Source organism: Mus musculus, chromosome 18 (assembly GCF_000001635.26).
Source record: "Mus musculus strain C57BL/6J chromosome 18, GRCm38.p6 C57BL/6J".
NCBI lineage: Eukaryota > Metazoa > Chordata > Mammalia > Rodentia > Muridae > Mus > Mus musculus.
In genome coordinates, this window is record NC_000084.6 from 30,292,834 (window position 1) to 30,310,080 (window position 17,247).

Genomic DNA, 17,247 nt, shown 5'->3' on the forward strand with positions numbered 1-17,247 from the left:
CATATCTTTACAACTATAATAAAATTTTTTCTACTTATTTTCCAAAAAATTTATTAGTAATAGAAATTTAAAAATGTGGAATTGAAAGAGGATAAGAATTTATGAACAAAACAATGATGTTTTTAAAGTTGAATGTAAATATATTAGCATTTTATAATATTATATCCACTTACCATTTGGTTAAATGTCTTCCTTTTTTATCTTTTAAACCCTGCACTATTCTAGGATGGTGACGAATCATCTCCAATTTTAACCAGTTTTGAGTTAGTGAAAGTTCCTGATCCTCAAATGTCTATGGTAAGCTGCTTTACACAGTTTTTAAGAACAATGATCTGTAGAGTAGACACAGACCCATGTAATATATTTTAAACTTGTAATACACATACCTGACAAACCCAGACATGTTCACTTGTAATAAGTGCTCTTCAGCTATTGGGGATTGGTTTTAATGGATGCTTGTAAGGAACACTGGCATCTGAAGAGTGAGGTCTGCCTAATGCAGGAGTGACTGGGAGGTTTTGTCTGGTGTGAAAGTGGTGATCCTTAAGGATTTGGGTGGGGGGAGCCCGAGGAAGCCGGGTGTCACATGCATGTTCCACTACTGGAACCTGACTCATGTAGTTTCACAGCCTTGTAGTGGGTCCTAGGGACTGCAGTGGCACCAGAGTGAGTCAAACATCAGACATCTTAACCATGGCTTAAAGGAAAGACTTTGCTGTTTGTGACTACTGAAGCTTCTCTTTTGTATATCTAAACAATTCTCTGTATATGTAAACAATTTAAAGGAGAATTTAGTGGAGAGCAAACACCACAAGCTTGCTCGGAGCTTAAGAAGCGGGCCATCTGACCACGATCTCAAACCCAACGCTACCACAAGAGATCAGCTAAATGTAAGAGAACATACAGACTGGATAAGAACAGCTAGGTGGACATTTTATTACAGCCAGTACTTTATAGCATTTCAAAGTTTGCTGAATTCCGTAACTTCATGGTTTCAAGTTTCATGCTATCTACAGAATGGTTTGGATTGGTTATTAAATCATTTTGGGACTTTTAGTAATTCTGTCTGTGTGGAAACATAACTAGAAAATTGTAAGTATTTTCACAGTTTAGTGTTCTTAGAAATGAGCTATGAAGGCCGGCATGTAAACACTAAGAGTTGCATGCTGATTTGACAAGAGGGGGACTCATTTTGTTTCTCGTGATTTTGTGGTGAAGGACATTGCCACTTTGGCTTCCTTCCTGTCTAGTTGAATTAAATCAACTCTGAAATCATATGCTTATATAGAGCATGGCCGTCTCATTGTTCCTTCAATGTCCTAATGAGTTGCTTTGTAAATTGATGCTCAGCATATATTTTGCCTTAATTGCCTCTGTGTGCCTCCCTCCACCTTGTGTAATAATTATGTTATAGAAATATTAAGCAAATGACATATTATATGAAATGGAAATATGTAGTAAGTGTATGTTTGACAAATATAATTCTTTTTCTTTTGTTTTAGATTATTGTGAGTTACCCACCAACCAAGCAACTCACATATGAAGAACAAGATCTTGTTTGGAAATTTAGATATTATCTTACTAATCAAGAAAAAGTGAGTTTTTTGAATACTTTATGTATCAAATTTACTTATATTCTTTTTTTCTAATGATCAAAAGGAAAGTAAAATTACACTAAACATGCAGCTATGGTCAAGCAGTCTTGCTACACAGCAATATACTGGCTACACAGGAAAAGGTGTATACACAGAGACACATATTCCTGTGTGTTAACTCCTAGAAAATGTCTGAATGAATTTTGAAGGCAGATTTTTTTCAGTTTCTACCTGTGCAGTTTGTATCCGTTGCATAGGATAGAGTAGCGTATTTCATTTCTTCTTGTTCTAGTGGAGACAGCTTGGCATTCTGGATGAGACGGCACAGCACCTGTTCCGTAGCACGTGCAGAGTGAGCCTGAGTCCTTTCATTCTTACCCTCTTCGCCTCTTTGTTCCTGAGTGATTAGGAATGCAGTCATACTGACTACAAAGCTTGTGAATTCTTCAGACCGTGGGGATAGAAGAAATAGTGTGATACGTAATGTGGAAACTGAATTCGTAGAGTGACAGGCAGCTGGTTAGCAGGGTGGGGGTGAGATGAGAACTGGACCTTTGGTAAGGAAACTGGAGGGAGAAGTGTGATGAATTGCCAGGTCGAGCCTCTAGTGTGAAGACTTGTTCTTGTGCCTACACTGCTACCACTGTGCAGCTTGGTAACTGCAGGCCAGTCATGATGGATTAAAGCTCGAGTTTCCTGTACTTGATATGGGATGATTCCTTGGTAATGAAATGTATATATCTTGATATTCTTGAAGTATTCTATCTTAGAGCGAGGGCTAAAGATCTACTTAAAAAATAGATTCATTTATTTTACTTTATGTATATGACCATTTGACCTGCATGGATGTATGTGCACCACATGACTTCTTTTCTTTTTTTTTTAAGATTTTATTTATTTATTTATTATATGTAAGTACACTGTCGCTGTCTTCAGACACTCCAGAAGACGGAGTCAGATTTTGTTACAGATGGTTGTGAGCCACCATGTGGTTGCTGGGATTTGAACTCCGGACCTTCGGAAGAGCAGTCGGGTGCTCTTACCCACTGAGCCATCTCACCAGCCCACCACATGACTTCTTAAACAGCTGATGAATGCTAGGGACCTTTAAATCCACAGCAAACCCACTATGCACATTGTACATCCCTGTCACACAGATCAGGTGCATTACAGAGCCACGGAAGTATACATGCTCCTTCTCGAGATGCTGGTGTTCAAGCTCCAGAAGGGGAGGGGTCAGTGAAGATCTAGAGAGCATAGAGGATGTGCAGCAGGGTTTCTGAGTCCACTGGAGGCTGAGCAGAGATGCATTAGGATAGGAAAAGTTTGCGTCATGCAACTGCCATCTCATGCTGGAGAGTGAACCCGTGTGCTGCAGTCTCATGCTGTGCTGGCTCTTGATTTAGTTGAGTTTTCTAAGGTAGAAGTGAAAATGAAGTTAGGGACCATCTTGAGCTCTTCAGCTTTTGCTCTGTCTCATTTATTGATGGTTTGGGAAACCTTTTGTGGATGTGTCTTAGCGGTTACCCTTTATACCTATGAAAGGGGAAGTGGGATTTTATGTTACTCCAGCTTTTGAGAGCTTGCTTTTCCTCCAGAGCATGAATTAGTTAACAACCTTGCTGTGCTAACTGAAGAGTCGTGTGGTTACAAATCATGGCTTGCATGCTGCGGTCATGTAATCTGCATGGGAAGATGGAGACTGTAATGTGAAGATGCACAGCGTCAAAGTCCAGGGCAGCCTTACAGAGACCTTCCTTAGTTGGAAAGGCTTGTAAGGTAAATCGTTGATCTCAGTAGTCACTTCCCACTGAATTCAGTCCCTTCTAAATGTTTGCCGATGATATAAACTGAGTGGCAGGTGTCCTGAAGACAGTATCTTGTCTTCAGAGATGCTGATGAAGCCGCAGTTCTCAGACCAGAAGGATCGTAAGTAACTGGCAGGGAGTAAATAGTATTTTTAATGTGCAAGAAGGGCTCTTGAGCAAACCAATGTAAATTGGCCTTGAAGTGGCAGGAGTAATCATCACATAGCAGCCCGTGTGTCCTGTGCTGATGGCAGCCATCACTGATGCACAAGCCTTCTTTCAGTCTGTGTCTCGCATAGGGATGGGCTTGCCGGGCTTTCGGCTCTCAGAGAACTTCTCATTTCTAATCTCAGGAAGGCTCTAGAAACAATTTAGTGGGCGTTAGTTATTAGGAAATGATACTTAGAATTTTCATTGCATTTCCTTGGTGTTATCCATCCCCTCTGGCTCTTACAGTGTTTCTTCCTCCGCTTCCATATTGTTCCCTGAGCCCCAAAGGGAGGGCTTTGATGAAGACACCCACATATAGGACTGAGTCTTCTCACTTTCTTCACATTCTCCATGTGAAGATGATGATGACTGCTATTGACTGAGAGACACTGCTCTCTGGGTATAACAGATTGTCATTAGGAATCACTTTGGTTTTCCCCTAGGCCCATGACCTGTGTAGTTTCGCGTTCTTGCTGACCCAAGCAGTGTCAGGCATGGGTTTTATCCTATGGAGTGAGCTAAAATCCAAAGAGATTGTGTTGGTTACTCCCCAGGCCTGTCACTATTGCACCAGGGTATCATGCAGGCAGGTCAGCAGTGTAGATCACAGGGTTGGTAGCTGGGTTGGTGTTGTATCTTTCTCCCCTGGTAGCATGTGATGCACCTCCCAGTACCATGAACCTAGTCGGGAGGGTTGAAGTCTCCAGTTAGGTACCAGTTGATTTTTCCCATGTCCAGTGAGTGTTGTCTTCAGCAGTAGGGCCTTAATCTTCAACCAAGCTCTGGCAAGTGCCTGGGCTGTTCAGTGTTTTCCTTGGGTCCCTTTTGACTCTACTAGATGTAACCTGTTCTTGGCGCCCAAAGTTTCACTTGGTTATGAAAGCTGTCTAGTTGAGCATTGTCTCCTCCATTATTTAGATTTCCATTTAGATTTTGTTCATTCTCATAAATACATGTACATGTATGTATGCACATATATGTATAGGTCCATTGCTGTGTATTGTGGGCAGGGGTTGAGTGTGCATGCATGTACAGGCCAAAGGTCACACCCAGGTGTCTTCCTTGATTGCTCTCTACCTTATTTTTCGAGCCAGGGTCTTTCAGTGAGCATGAAGTATCCCATTGGCTGGACTGGCTGGCCATGGAGCCACAGAGATCCTTTGGTCTTCACCTCCCATCCTAAGTGCCTCGGGCTTGTGGAATCTGCACTTCTGGAGGAATTGACTGTGGAGTTTTATTGAAAGTTAGTTTGAAAGGAGTAGAGCTATCTTTCTTTAAGAGCGAGTCTGTAGATGACAGATTTGTGACAGAATGAAAAGAGCTTTCCATTTTGCCTGGGGTGCTGCCAGGAGACCTGGCTTTCAGGGTTTAGTGTGAGGAAAACAGGAGTGTGCCTTTCTGAAGTGAGTTGTGTATTGTTTGTGCTGTCAGGACTTGACCTCTGCCAGGCAGCCATGTCCAAACTTGAGGACATGGAATTGCCAGAGAAGTAAGCCTCTAGAAAAATCCTGCTGTCTGTTACACAGATTGCTTGTGGCTGGCTCTGTACCTACCTCTCTTGCTGTTTGGTTTTTGAGTGCTTTGATACTCTTTTTGTTGTTGTTTTTGTTTTGTTTTAACTGCATGTCTCTTTAAGGAGTTGCTTCTTAGAGAGGCATCCTGGTGTCTTTGATCTCTCTGAGAGTGTGTATTAAAGCTAAGGAACTGACCCTGATTAGGTACCAGTGAGGCCAGTTGGGAGATTTCACCATAGCTTGTTGTGGTTTCTTTTGACACACTGTTGGTATTGCAAAGCTAAGACTGTTTCCAAGGCACGTTAATGTTCTTGGGATTTACCTCGCCCAGCCCATTACTGTCTTGAGGTCTCCAATATTTTAAAGCCAGAAAAACAGATTAAAAAAAATTATTGTGTCCTGCAATTTTTTTATCCTGGAAAATATAGTTACAGGGAAGGGGTTTTGTTTGTTTGGGTTTGTTTGTTTTGTGTTGTTTTTTGTCCTGCACTGCTACTCAAGGACCTGGATTCTTCTGTCAAGGCCAAGTAGACCTCTGCCTGTACCAGAGCTCTTTGACCCGGCAATCAGATATAGTTCCTAACTGTCTATTTAACTCTTTTCTGACTCCAGGCTCTGACGAAGTTCTTGAAGTGTGTTAATTGGGACCTGCCCCAGGAGGCCAAGCAGGCCCTGGAACTTCTGGGAAAGTGGAAGCCAATGGATGTAGAGGACTCCCTGGAGCTGCTCTCCTCTCATTACACCAACCCCACCGTGAGGCGCTACGCTGTGGCCCGCCTGAGGCAGGCCGATGATGAGGTACATGACTGTTCAGTACCCCTGGTGACTGTTCTGTGATGCATTTAAAGAATCTAGTCTAAGCCTGGCGTGGTGGCACACGCCTTAAACCCAGCACTCCGGAGGCAGAGGCAGAGGCAGGCGGATTTCTGAGTTCGAGGCTAGCCTGGTCTACAAAGTGAGTTCCAGGACAGCCAGGGTTATAGAGAAACTCTGTCTCGAAAAAAACAAAAACAAAACAAAACAAAAAAATCTAGTCTAAGACTAATCACTGGTCACAGGCTCTTACATGTGTGCGCTGGGAGAGAGATACAAGAGGGAGCATATAGGCCAGTGGTTCCCAATCTTCCTAATGCTGTGGTTCCTCAGGTTGTGGGGACCCGCCCATAAAAATACTTTTGTTGCTACTTCATGATTGTAATGTGTTGTTAAGAATTGTAATGTAAATACCTGATATGTAGGATATCTGATATGCAACCCCTGTGAAAAGACCATTGAATTCCCAAAGGGTCCTGGCCCACAGGAACTATTGATCCATGCAGCTAGACTAGTTAGGGCTCCAGAAGCATTGAAAGTCTTTCTGCAAGAGCTGCTGTGAGAGGAGAGCTACCCTCTAGTTTGTTACATGATGGCCTTCCACTGGCACCAGAGCTGCTAGTCCTCTGTCTGGAGAAAAGGCTTCTAATGAAAAATGCTTTAATGCAACACAGCTAGGGAGTAGTTCAGATCCATTCCAACTCAGTGTACAAGAGGCCACATTCATCATAGCCCTGCAGAGCCTGTAAGCCTTTGTAGCACAGAGGTGCATGGCCATAACTCTCTTCCAACCCCCTGCCTTCACCTTCAGCTGCTGGCAGTTGTGCACATGTGTAAAATGTCCCAAGGTGGTCTTGCATCCTCTGGGTACCCATAGCAACTGTAACCTTCATGTGAGTGTCTGTATGCACCCCGCGCAGCTGAGGAGGCATGCAGTTGACACAGGCATTGTTAGACTTTGCCTTAGTCATTCCTAGTGAGGTGGACTAATGTGGCAAGTGTTCTTGTTTTTTAGAGTGAGTGTGTTCTTAAAGGTGACTTACTAGTTTATGCCAGCCCAATGGGACATAAAACACAGTGTGAAACCTGACTGTAAATTGCTGCTGAGCTAGTGGGACAGCTGTTATTAATGACACCCTAAAGGTCATTTTTAATTAGAAATGCCATGAATTTTTCAGAAGCACATGAAACATTATGATTGAAATATGTACATATTTTGTTAAAATTAAATATATCTCAAATGGTTTGATAGAATTCACTTGTTTTCAGCCATCATCTACAACACTAGTCTCCATCACAGTCTCCCTGGTGGGTTACTGACACCCGTTCATACCTCCGTGCTCTCTTTCAAATCCGTGGTCTCATTTTTCATTAATTGTTGTTACATGCATGTGCGTGTGTGTGTGTGTGTGTGTGTGTGTGTGTGTGTATGTGTGCATGTGTGTGTGTGTATGTGTGCATGTGTGTGTGTGTGCATGTGTGTGTGTGTGTATACATATACACATGCTCCGTCTGTATAATGTTATATTTTTGCATCTGTATAATGTTATATTTTTGTATGTATGTTTTCAGGCCTGCCCATGTAGTATTGGATGACCAATTGGTGTGCTTTTCTCTTACCTGCTGGCTATGAGTTGGGTTTTCCGTGTTCAGTGTCTTAGGATGCATAACTCGCATGACTTACAGAACTGAAGAACACACTACTGTCTATTGCTGGTTAATTAGAAAGGGCATTTAAGAGAATCCTTGGGTGAAGTCCTGAGCCCGGAGCTTCCATTGCCATGGAAGTTTAGGCATAGCATTATCCTCTATGTGGACACAGTCTTCATGCTATTGTTTGGTGTTCTGGACACTTCCTCACATTGATATGAATAATGAAACCATTGGCAACTGGTAACTAAAACTGCCCCTTTGGACAGGCTGGTCTAACTTTTGGACGTTAATTTTTTCCACAATGTTGAGAGTAACTCGTTTTATGAAACCTTCAAAAGAATCTTAAACTTAAGTCAACATAAGAGACAACCGCTTTATGACGTTGAGCCTTTTTGCCTGGTACTGTGATTTTATACTCAGGTCTTTTATAAAGTTCTATGTTGTTTTTAGATTAAATTATATCTGACAGTTGTGTCATTATTATTACAAAGTATTCGTGCATTTCTCTTATTATCCATTAGGTAAAATGCCTGTTTGTCTTTTTGTCTCTTCACTGTGTCTCTTTCTGGCTCTTATACATACTTCTTGGGCTCTCACATCTCCTACGTGTAAGGTGGTACCAGAAAAGCTGTGCCTGTTTTTCAAGTCTGGATTGCTCTCCTCTCATTGCAGCCAAGCACAGATAATGTCCCAGCTCTGCCTTGCTTTCGCTTTTATGAGAATGCCTTTAGTATCTTGCCATCTGATGTGTGCTTAATGGTCATTTTATTTAATTCTTGCTAAGTTCAGAATAGTTCTTTTTGCGTGTGCTTGTGTTCTGAGTGTGAGAGTCTGAGTGTGAGAGTGTCAATCAAGAAAGCCTCTTGATGGATCGATCACCTTTTGGCTCTTATTCCTATCATGTTAATCTGTGTGGCCTTCCCCTCCCCCCACCCCCACCATGTAATTGTACTGTAAATCTCGGATTACCTGTATGAATTTGGCTTTTTAAGGGTTCTATTTAGGAATGTGTAGAGTGTTGATTCTTACTCTTACAAGGTTCAGGCCTGGAAGTCCTGCATGAGAATTGAGTGAGGAATGTGTTTGGGGCACACTGAGGCAAAGCTGTTTGTGTTCTACAGAGGGCACAGCATGAGTACCGGCAGGGACACAGCAGAGTGTGTAAAGCAAGAATTGTACATGCGAGGACAGTGACTCTTGTCTGCAAGCACAGGAACACTGTCTCTGACACAGCCTTGCTTTCCAAAGCATGGAGTCAACATTGGGGAAGGTGGCGCTCACTACACCACCCTTGGCTCTAGGGAAATTTCTATTGCATCAACTTGGGTAGAAATCTGTTTGTTTGTTTGTTTGTTTGCTTTGTTTTGTTTTTTAACACCCTGCTTTTGCTTTGTCTTACTTCAAAGTTTATGTCTTCCATGCTTGGGGACTTTTTTATTTCCAGCACAATGAGGAAGCAGGTGACTTACTTCGTATTAGCTTTAATTTATTCCCATACAAATGAAAAACTGTGTTGTCGGAGTGCACACTGCCAAGTGTCCAGCACGCCGATGGGGATATGTGACTTAAAGGAGGGATGCGGTTTCCCACTTCCCCTCTCCTGGGCAATTCAGCGAGAAGCAGTTCTCATGCCTTATTGGCTGAGTCTTGTCCATCACTGGAAAACGTCTCACATTAGAGAACATTCAGGTGAGGAGCAACTTCTTGTTGTGTTTAGCTCCAGGCTCCTGCTGACTTCCAGAAAGCAGAAGAGGGACTCAGCCTAGACACTGGTGTTTCAAGCCCTTTCCTTAACTGGAGGGTTAGCAACTGCTCAGCCTCTTCTGTGCCTGGTGAAAAGAAGGATGTGAGGTTATTAGAGGGCTGTGGTGGTGGGAGCCGGGGGATTTAGAGGGATCTGTGGATATCTCAAAGAATAGGGGGAGGAGGAGGAGAAGGACTCGGGTTCTAGAGCTTTTGAGGTTTTGAGGGTTTTTAAGGAAAAGAAGAACAAAAGTTGTTTCAAAAAGAGTGTCCTGAGATGGAAATTCTTTTGAAAATGTGAAGTGTATTATTCCCCAGCAGTCTTAGACATGGGGTGCATTTGATGGTCTCCTGTTAACAAGGCCCTTCTTTAACCCCTTAGTTCTTTCTGTAGGAACCATCTCAACCTCTCTCCTACCTTCTCCACTCTCCTGTTCTGTTGTTCAGACAACTCTATGTAACAGAAACCACCATTGGCCACTTACTGTGGCCTGCACACTTGCCACTCCTTTTTTTTTGACTTAACTTATTTTATGATTGTGACTGTTTCTGCAGCCTTTGCTGCGCCGGTCTTTTTATAAATAAGGACACAAGGATGCACCCAGCAGCTCAGCGGCTTCATGCCGTGCCAAAGGCAACAAATGGAAGACGTGCAAGTCTCGTGTCCCTGTCTGCCGGAGAGAAGTGTGGCTCTACTCAGTGTGCTTTGGATTTTCTAATGCCCGCTTCTTTTCATTTGTTTATTTGTAGGATTTGCTGATGTACTTACTGCAGCTGGTCCAGGCTCTGAAATATGAAAACTTTGATGACATAAAGAATGGTTTGGAACCTACCAAGAAAGATAGTCAAACTTCAGCATCAGAAAGTCTGTCAAATTCTGGAGTCAGTTCTGGAGACATAGATAGGTATGGCCTTCCAGGGAAGATTATTTATAATGTAACAATTTCTCCATTTTCATGTTAGCCTCTTTTCCCTTCCTATTGTATCACATGTATGTTTATGTATGCATAGATTACTAGAGTTTAGTCTCCTGCTCGATGCCTACTTAGAAGACCTGAGATTCTGTCTAAGGTCTTTCTTCTTCCTGGGTTACATATTCGTGTACATAGCTCTGCTTTCTCATCTCAAAAATCAGGATAACAGCCTGGTGTGGGGGCGCACACCTTTAATCCCAGTGCCCAGGAAGCAGAGGCAGGAGCGTATCTCTGAGTTTGAGGCCATCCTGGTCAACAAAGCAAGTCCAGGACAGCCAGGGTTTATTACATACACATTGAAAAACAAACAGAACAAGCAACAGCAACAACAACAATCAGGATGACAATAGCTCCTTGCTTGCAGAATAAAAATGTCTACACAGGATTTTACATCTTGGTTATGTCTCCTGTTATGTTTTCAGCTCCCAAATTATAACCAACCCTCTTCCTCCCGTGGCCTCCCCTCCTCCTGCATCTAAAGCAAAGGAAGTTTCCGATGGGGAAAATCTCGAGGTGAGTAAAAGCTTGTCAAGATTTCGGTGGAAGAAGAATGCCAGTCAGCATTCTGTGTTGGTCTTTAAAACCTTGGGTTGATTAATAAACCGACCATTATAACGTTGTTCAGTAATGGGTTATGGTACATGGTTATGACATTTCCCCTCACTTAATGGGCTGGATATTGCTTCATTTATTTTATTGATGCTCTGGGCATATAAATGGGTTTAGATGTAATTTAAAAATAATCTAAGTTCAAATATTCTATTAGGGAGACTCAGGATGTTCATTTTAATATATTAATGTATGTTAGTGCAGTTATCAATATTTGTAATTTTACTATAGAAATGTATGTTTCTATAGAATTATATACTAAGTAGGTGGTTTTAATTCATATAGACAGGTAAACTCATTTTTGAAGGGAACAGCTCTGCTAGACTAGTAGGTACATCAAAACAAAACAAAACAAAAATCACCAGCTCTTGTGTGTGTGTTGAGGACATGATCATGGAAGAGCTGAGCTCTGAGGGGGAAGTAGCTGGTCATTGGTGTAGGGTCTGCAGGTCATCATGTGGCTTTTCTCAAAGCTGATGAAATAATTGAGGTGAAGAGCTTAGCAGCCTTAGCTTCCCTGGGAATGCTGTGATGTGACCAGATGTCACCCTCCTTACCACCTGGCTTTCAACTATTGGTTGAGCAGTTTTTAATCTCCTTCTGACATTTTTCTTGGGACTGATAAACTAACCCCCTTTTTTTTTTTTTTTTTTTTTGTGGTTTTTGAGACAGGGTTTCTCTGTGTAGCCCTGGCTGTCCTGGAACCCACTCTGTAGACCAGGCTGGCCTCGAACTCAGAAATCCACCTGCCTCTGCCTCCCAAGCGCTGGGATTAAAGGCGTGCGCCACCACCTCTCAGCTGAACTAACATTTTCTAGGCTGATTTGTACTCAGAGTTCAGATAATTTAAACCTTCACAGAAAGGTGGGGATCCTTCTGAGTGTTGACCTCCCTCTTAGGCAACCTCAGAAAAGTAACAGTAGCCTATAGGCCATCAGCACCTTCAAATTGTCTTTCTCAGTTACCAAATAATTTTGGTCAAGAGAACTGGTAATTCCATATCCTCTGTGTGCTGTCTTAGTTTGTAGTCAGTTTGGTGTGGGTGGATTGTAGGATGGATGCGAGAGATGGATGGATGGATGATAGATGGATGGATAATGGATGGATAGATGAGAATCTCTACTGTCACTTCAGATGAAAACTGTTCCAGCTTAGGATCTCTCATTGTTTTCTTCCTGTTAATAGCAGATGGTAATATGTCTTTCTTTTAATTTTTTTTCAGCAAGATCTATGTACGTTCTTGATATCAAGAGCCTGTAAGAACTCAACACTGGCTAATTATTTATACTGGTACGTGAAAATAATTTGGTTTTGTATCACCCCTTTGAACTATATTTCCTATGCTGTAAGCACAGATGATTTAAGATGAAGGCCACCTCCAAGTGCCTAGGTGCCGTGCTCCTGCCTCCCGTCTCCTAGCTGTGTTCACAGAAGTCAGTGCAATCGTAGTCTTTCTAACGCTAAGTTTTCAAGAGCTAAGATGCAAATGACTATGGTGGCCCCCATCTCCCTCGGTGGGTCTGCTTTCCTTTCCTGCTACTTAAGTAGTATATAACACTTTATAACTTTTCAAGAGTGCATTTTTACGTTATTTACCAGACGACTAGAATGCTACAAAAATAGAAAATTGAAATTAAAAATTACCTTCTCTCATTTTAAACATGAGGAGGCTGAGGCAGAAGGATGCTCTAACTGAACTTGGCAGGCATTGGTTAGGATAGACACTGCCATTTCTAGAGGAGTCCAAGCAACCATTTCCTCTCTTCCCTGTGTAGTTAGTTATAGGAGACAAGGATAACCATGATGGTTTACATGAAAACAATGAGGTACAGAGAGCCTCCTTTCTGTACCAAGGTAGTAGGAAGTGTGGCCGTATTGTTGAGGACATTGACTGAGTGGCAGCGATCCCTGGGCTTGTGTACTGACGTGTGAGTCCTGATCACGTTTACAGAGGATCTTAGGGCGCAGCCTCTTGGGTGAGCCTTCTGGAAACCTGAGCTGTTAACTATAGAGATGATCTCTGACTTTGTCTTATACTTAATGTGTGGTCTTAACTTAAATGGCGCAAATTAATAGATGTTCCATCTAAAAATTCCTTATTTTTTAAGAATCATAAGACTTGCTGTTCTTAAGGAACTGAAAATGCCGTCTTATTTCAGCCTGGGTCTGAAGAGCCTGATGTTTTAGCTTGAATGAAACTTCAGCCCATTCTCCCTTTCTCAAAAAGAAATGGAATCTGAGCCCTCGTAAAGAGCACAGAGGCCCGGTCTGCAGAAGCAACGTTGTCTAAGCCTTTATGGTGTTTTCCTACCATATTGATATCAATTATTTTAATGGCATCAGTCATTTTCTCCACTGTACCTGTGAGTTTTCCACACGCCCAATGGCTGAGCTGCTAGAAGCGAAATATCTCTATGTATCTACTTCAGCAGTTGAATGTAATATTCATAAAACTCTATTCCCCTCACATGAAGCGTTGGGATGCCCTTGAACATGCATTGCAGAACACTGTGGTTGGTTTTAAGTACCAGTTTTCCTTCTAAGAGTTCACTTACAAATTCTCATCTTGCCAAATTGCTATTTTGATTTAATAGAAACCTACGGTTAATGGTTTTGCATTCCTATCTGAATTATTTAGTGTGCTTCTGTTCGCACCATTATAGAAAAAAAAAAAAAACATTTCCTTGTGAAAAGCTTAAGTAAATAGTCAAAGACTCAATGACATAAAAATAACAGGGAACATAAAACACAGACAGCCCTACTTCCATTCGTCAGCGCATTCTATCAGACCCAGACTCTGTGTGGTTTCCCGCTCTGTCTCTAATGCACTGAATAGCCTGTTTATTTTTGGAGGGCTAACTAGTCTTTCCATTTCAAACTCTATATGTTATGTATTAGAAATATTCATCAGTGAAAAAACCATTGATAGTGATGCTTGGCTTTGATACTGCTATTTTATAGAGGGTAGGGGAATTCTATGAGAAATCATTTCTAAGTTTGCCTAAAGTGATCCAGCTTCCTGTGAACGTGAGCCAAGTCTCAGTAAGGACGGAGTTCCAGATGTCTGACAAATGAATTTAAATTTCACTCATTGAATTAAATAACTTTATATTTAACTGATTCTGCTGTTTTCTTCTGAGCACCCTAGGTTTACTTTGTCATTTTTCCTCCCTTTCCAGTAATTTCAGTAATATTCCTGCTATCCTAAATCCTTGAGGGGCCACTAACTGCACACACAAACCCTTTAAAATGGATAGGGTCAATGTTATAATACACAGAGTTATGTCTCTAGTCTGTAAATGCTGGCATCAGAATTTATAAGTCTGTGCAGTTGTGTATTTTCATTGTCCTTCCAGTGTGTTGAAAGTGAAGGTCAACTCTGTATGCTGTGATGTGTTTTCTCTAACTTCTTTTTTTTGTTTGTTTGTGTTTGTTTTTGTTTTTTTTCGAGACAGGGTTTCTCTGTGTATCCCTGGCTGTCCTGGAACTCACTTTGTAGACCAGGCTGGCCTCGAACTCAGAAATCTGCCTGCCTCTGCCTCCCAAGTGCTGGGATTAAAGCCACCACAGCCTGCTTTTCTCTAACTTCTAATACCTTTCACAGTCATGAGCGGTAGACAGCACTCCATGAAATTGTCACGGAAGAGTCAGCCTAGTGGTGTCATCTTATGTTGAGTACTGGATAGGTTGTCACATTTTCCCTTCAGATGACAGCTCTCCAGGAAACAGCATGCAGGGCTCAGTAGACTCTAGGGTATAGGTGTGAGCAGCAAACTGTGAGATGCTTAGACTCTGGGTCTTTTGATCCTCATTTGACCATGGAGATGATGCTTATGTTTATGTTAGATGACTCATTTCTTACTTAGCAGAACATTGGCTTGAAATACTAGAAATGTGTTTAATTATAGAGATCACCGTGCATCCTCGAGCCCTGGAAGCTTTAGTAGCTGTGTACTTATTTAACACTGAAGTTAGGGGCTACTGAGTAAAGTGGTGAGCTCTGTGTACATGGCCATGCCCAATTGTGAGTGAGTTTGCTACTTCTGTGCATAGGAAAAGAAACAGAACGTCCAGTGGTGCTGGGGACCATCGGTGAATTTCAGCAGCCAGGCTTAGCCTAGTGTGAGCACATTGATGATTTTGAAGCTTGCAGATCTCTTGTTCTGACAATATTATGTGCAGTTGTCATGTGACTGCGCCTTCTGAAATACCATCATAGAAAATAGGAGTTTTCTTGTTTGTGTCCTGGCTCAGTCCTCTAAGCTTGTTCCATAAGTGATCCTCAGAGCTCTTCATCTGCCCTTTGTACCTGGGATGAAACACTGAAGTGTGAGTCTAATCTGATTTATTATTGCTTTTGTTGTTTCTTGAGACAAGGTCTTGTTTCAAAGTCTGTGCTGGTCCAGAAGGTAGGTTGTACCTGTCTCAGCCTTCCAAAGAGATGGCATTATAGGCATATGTCACAATACCTGGTCAATTGGAATTAATTCTAATTTAAAGACAATCATGTGTTCCAGTTGTGGTTGTAGATGTTCCATAAGGCATCTCTAGTCTTTCATACCTTTATTAATTTTAGTTTACACTCTTGTTGACAAATGATATACTATATCTAGGTCAGGGTTCAATTCCTCACAGCACTTTCCCAGAAACTCCAGATCTCAGGCACATCTGCTGTGGTATAGCTTAGCTCTGGGACAAGAGAGAGAATAAGACCTATTTTAAAGCAGTTATCTGTCTATAAGATCACGTCAGATACAACAGCAGTTTCTGAAAGCATTTGAGGTATGACACATCCATCAATGCTAAGAGCTAAAAGTATGGATCAGGGACAGACAAGGAACGATTGTCAGTACAAGTGTCCGGAGGATCTCACTTAGCGAGGAAGTCCAGGAGCAAGGTGCATAGACTTCTTGTAGTGGAGAGAGGGTGGGAGGATGGAGAGACGGGCAAGGACAGTGTCTTTAGCACATGCTGCCATGTTTAGCAAATCACAAAGTTGGTGTTTAGCAGCTGAGAGGACTGACCTGCCTGGAGTCTGAGCTATACCCAGGCATGGCGGGCTTGATCCTCGAGCCTGGGTAAGCACAGTTAGGCTAAGGTGTTGAAAGGGGGAGTGTTGATGCTTCTGCTACTGGAGGTAGGACAACTAAGTTACTTTAAGAGAATGTGTATGTTGTGAAGTTGAGGACTAAGAATGTTCTTGTGAGAGCTGAAGACATGCGACGCTAATGTGCAATTCCCCATAGTGGCAGTCTGACTGGTGCAGAGCCGTCATGTGCGTTCAGTGGACACAGTTAGCAGGCTGCATCGAGTGACTGAGCACAGGCATGCTAGGGAGGGGTGGAGGACCACAGGCAGAGCATGCATCTGGGTATTTGAGTCAGCACTGGGTGTGTGTTAGCTATGGGCTTCTGCTCTCTGATGCGACTGTGTCATGCCTCAGCCCTTTTTTTTTACCCATGTGATGGAGACACGTTTCCTGCTTCACTTTTAAGAAAACTTAATTTTTGTGTATTTTATTTACTATGTGAAAAATTTTATCCTAAAACCATGAAGAATTTATTGATAGAACATTCAGTAATTAAAGAAAGGTTGAATTTTATATTTTTTATTTAAAAATACTACACTGTCTTTTTTAAAGTTTCTGGTGCTTGAAAATCACTGTGGATGAATATGAAACCGAGCTATATAATAAAATGGAAATGACACCTTACATGAAAAAAAGATATCTAAATTCATATTGTAGAATTACCATTATTGAGATTTTGCCTAAATCAACGGCATTGAAGTCAGACAGCGATAACGATCATGAGCCTTCTGGGTGGGGTGTAGTGGAGAAGAGAACACATGAGCACTGTAGTCACAGGCAGTTGATCCTCTAGGTGGCTGAATGGATTCTGCTAGGGACAGTATCTATAAAGGGTAACGGTGTGTGTCAGTTAAGGAGTTTCTAAGTTTCTGGTGGTTTTTGGAGTTGGCGTAGAGTTGAGTAAGCTTGGCAGGATAGAAGTAATTCTTCCGGGATGCTCAGGGTAGAGCATTTGCTCTTCAAGCACAAGTTTGGATCCCAAATACGGACATAGAAAGCCAGGTGAGTGGGGACACTTGTAACTGCCATCCTTGGGGTGAGGAGAGACACATGCCTGAAGTTGAGCTGCCAGTTTTCCTAACAAATCGGTAAGCTCCAAGTTCAGGGAGAAATCCTCTCTTAAGGTCAACAGCAGAGTCAACCTCTGACCTCCATAGACACACAAATGCATGTCTGCTAATACATATACGTGTTCCTGAACATATTTGTGTACATGCACATACACATACACATAGGCAT

The 17,247-nt window shown here is 42.1% G+C and overlaps 1 protein-coding gene across 4 annotated transcripts in view; it reads left to right on the plus strand.

The window, feature by feature from the left end:
- Pik3c3 (phosphatidylinositol 3-kinase catalytic subunit type 3) overlaps window positions 1-17,247 on the plus strand; it is an 82,512-nt gene that overhangs the window by 27,219 nt on the left and 38,046 nt on the right. For all 4 annotated transcript variants that reach the window (NR_151699.1, XM_030250425.1, XM_030250424.1 and 1 more), the window contains 7 exons: window positions 226-297; window positions 786-890; window positions 1,503-1,595; window positions 5,740-5,925; window positions 10,087-10,241; window positions 10,733-10,823; window positions 12,142-12,209. Coding sequence is in view for 3 of the 4 variants with exons in the window: in XM_030250425.1 (XP_030106285.1) it covers window positions 226-297; window positions 786-890; window positions 1,503-1,595; window positions 5,740-5,925; window positions 10,087-10,241; window positions 10,733-10,823; window positions 12,142-12,209 (770 nt within the window). In the remaining variant the exon portion in view is untranslated. The remainder of the gene's footprint in view (window positions 1-225; window positions 298-785; window positions 891-1,502; window positions 1,596-5,739; window positions 5,926-10,086; window positions 10,242-10,732; window positions 10,824-12,141; window positions 12,210-17,247) is intronic.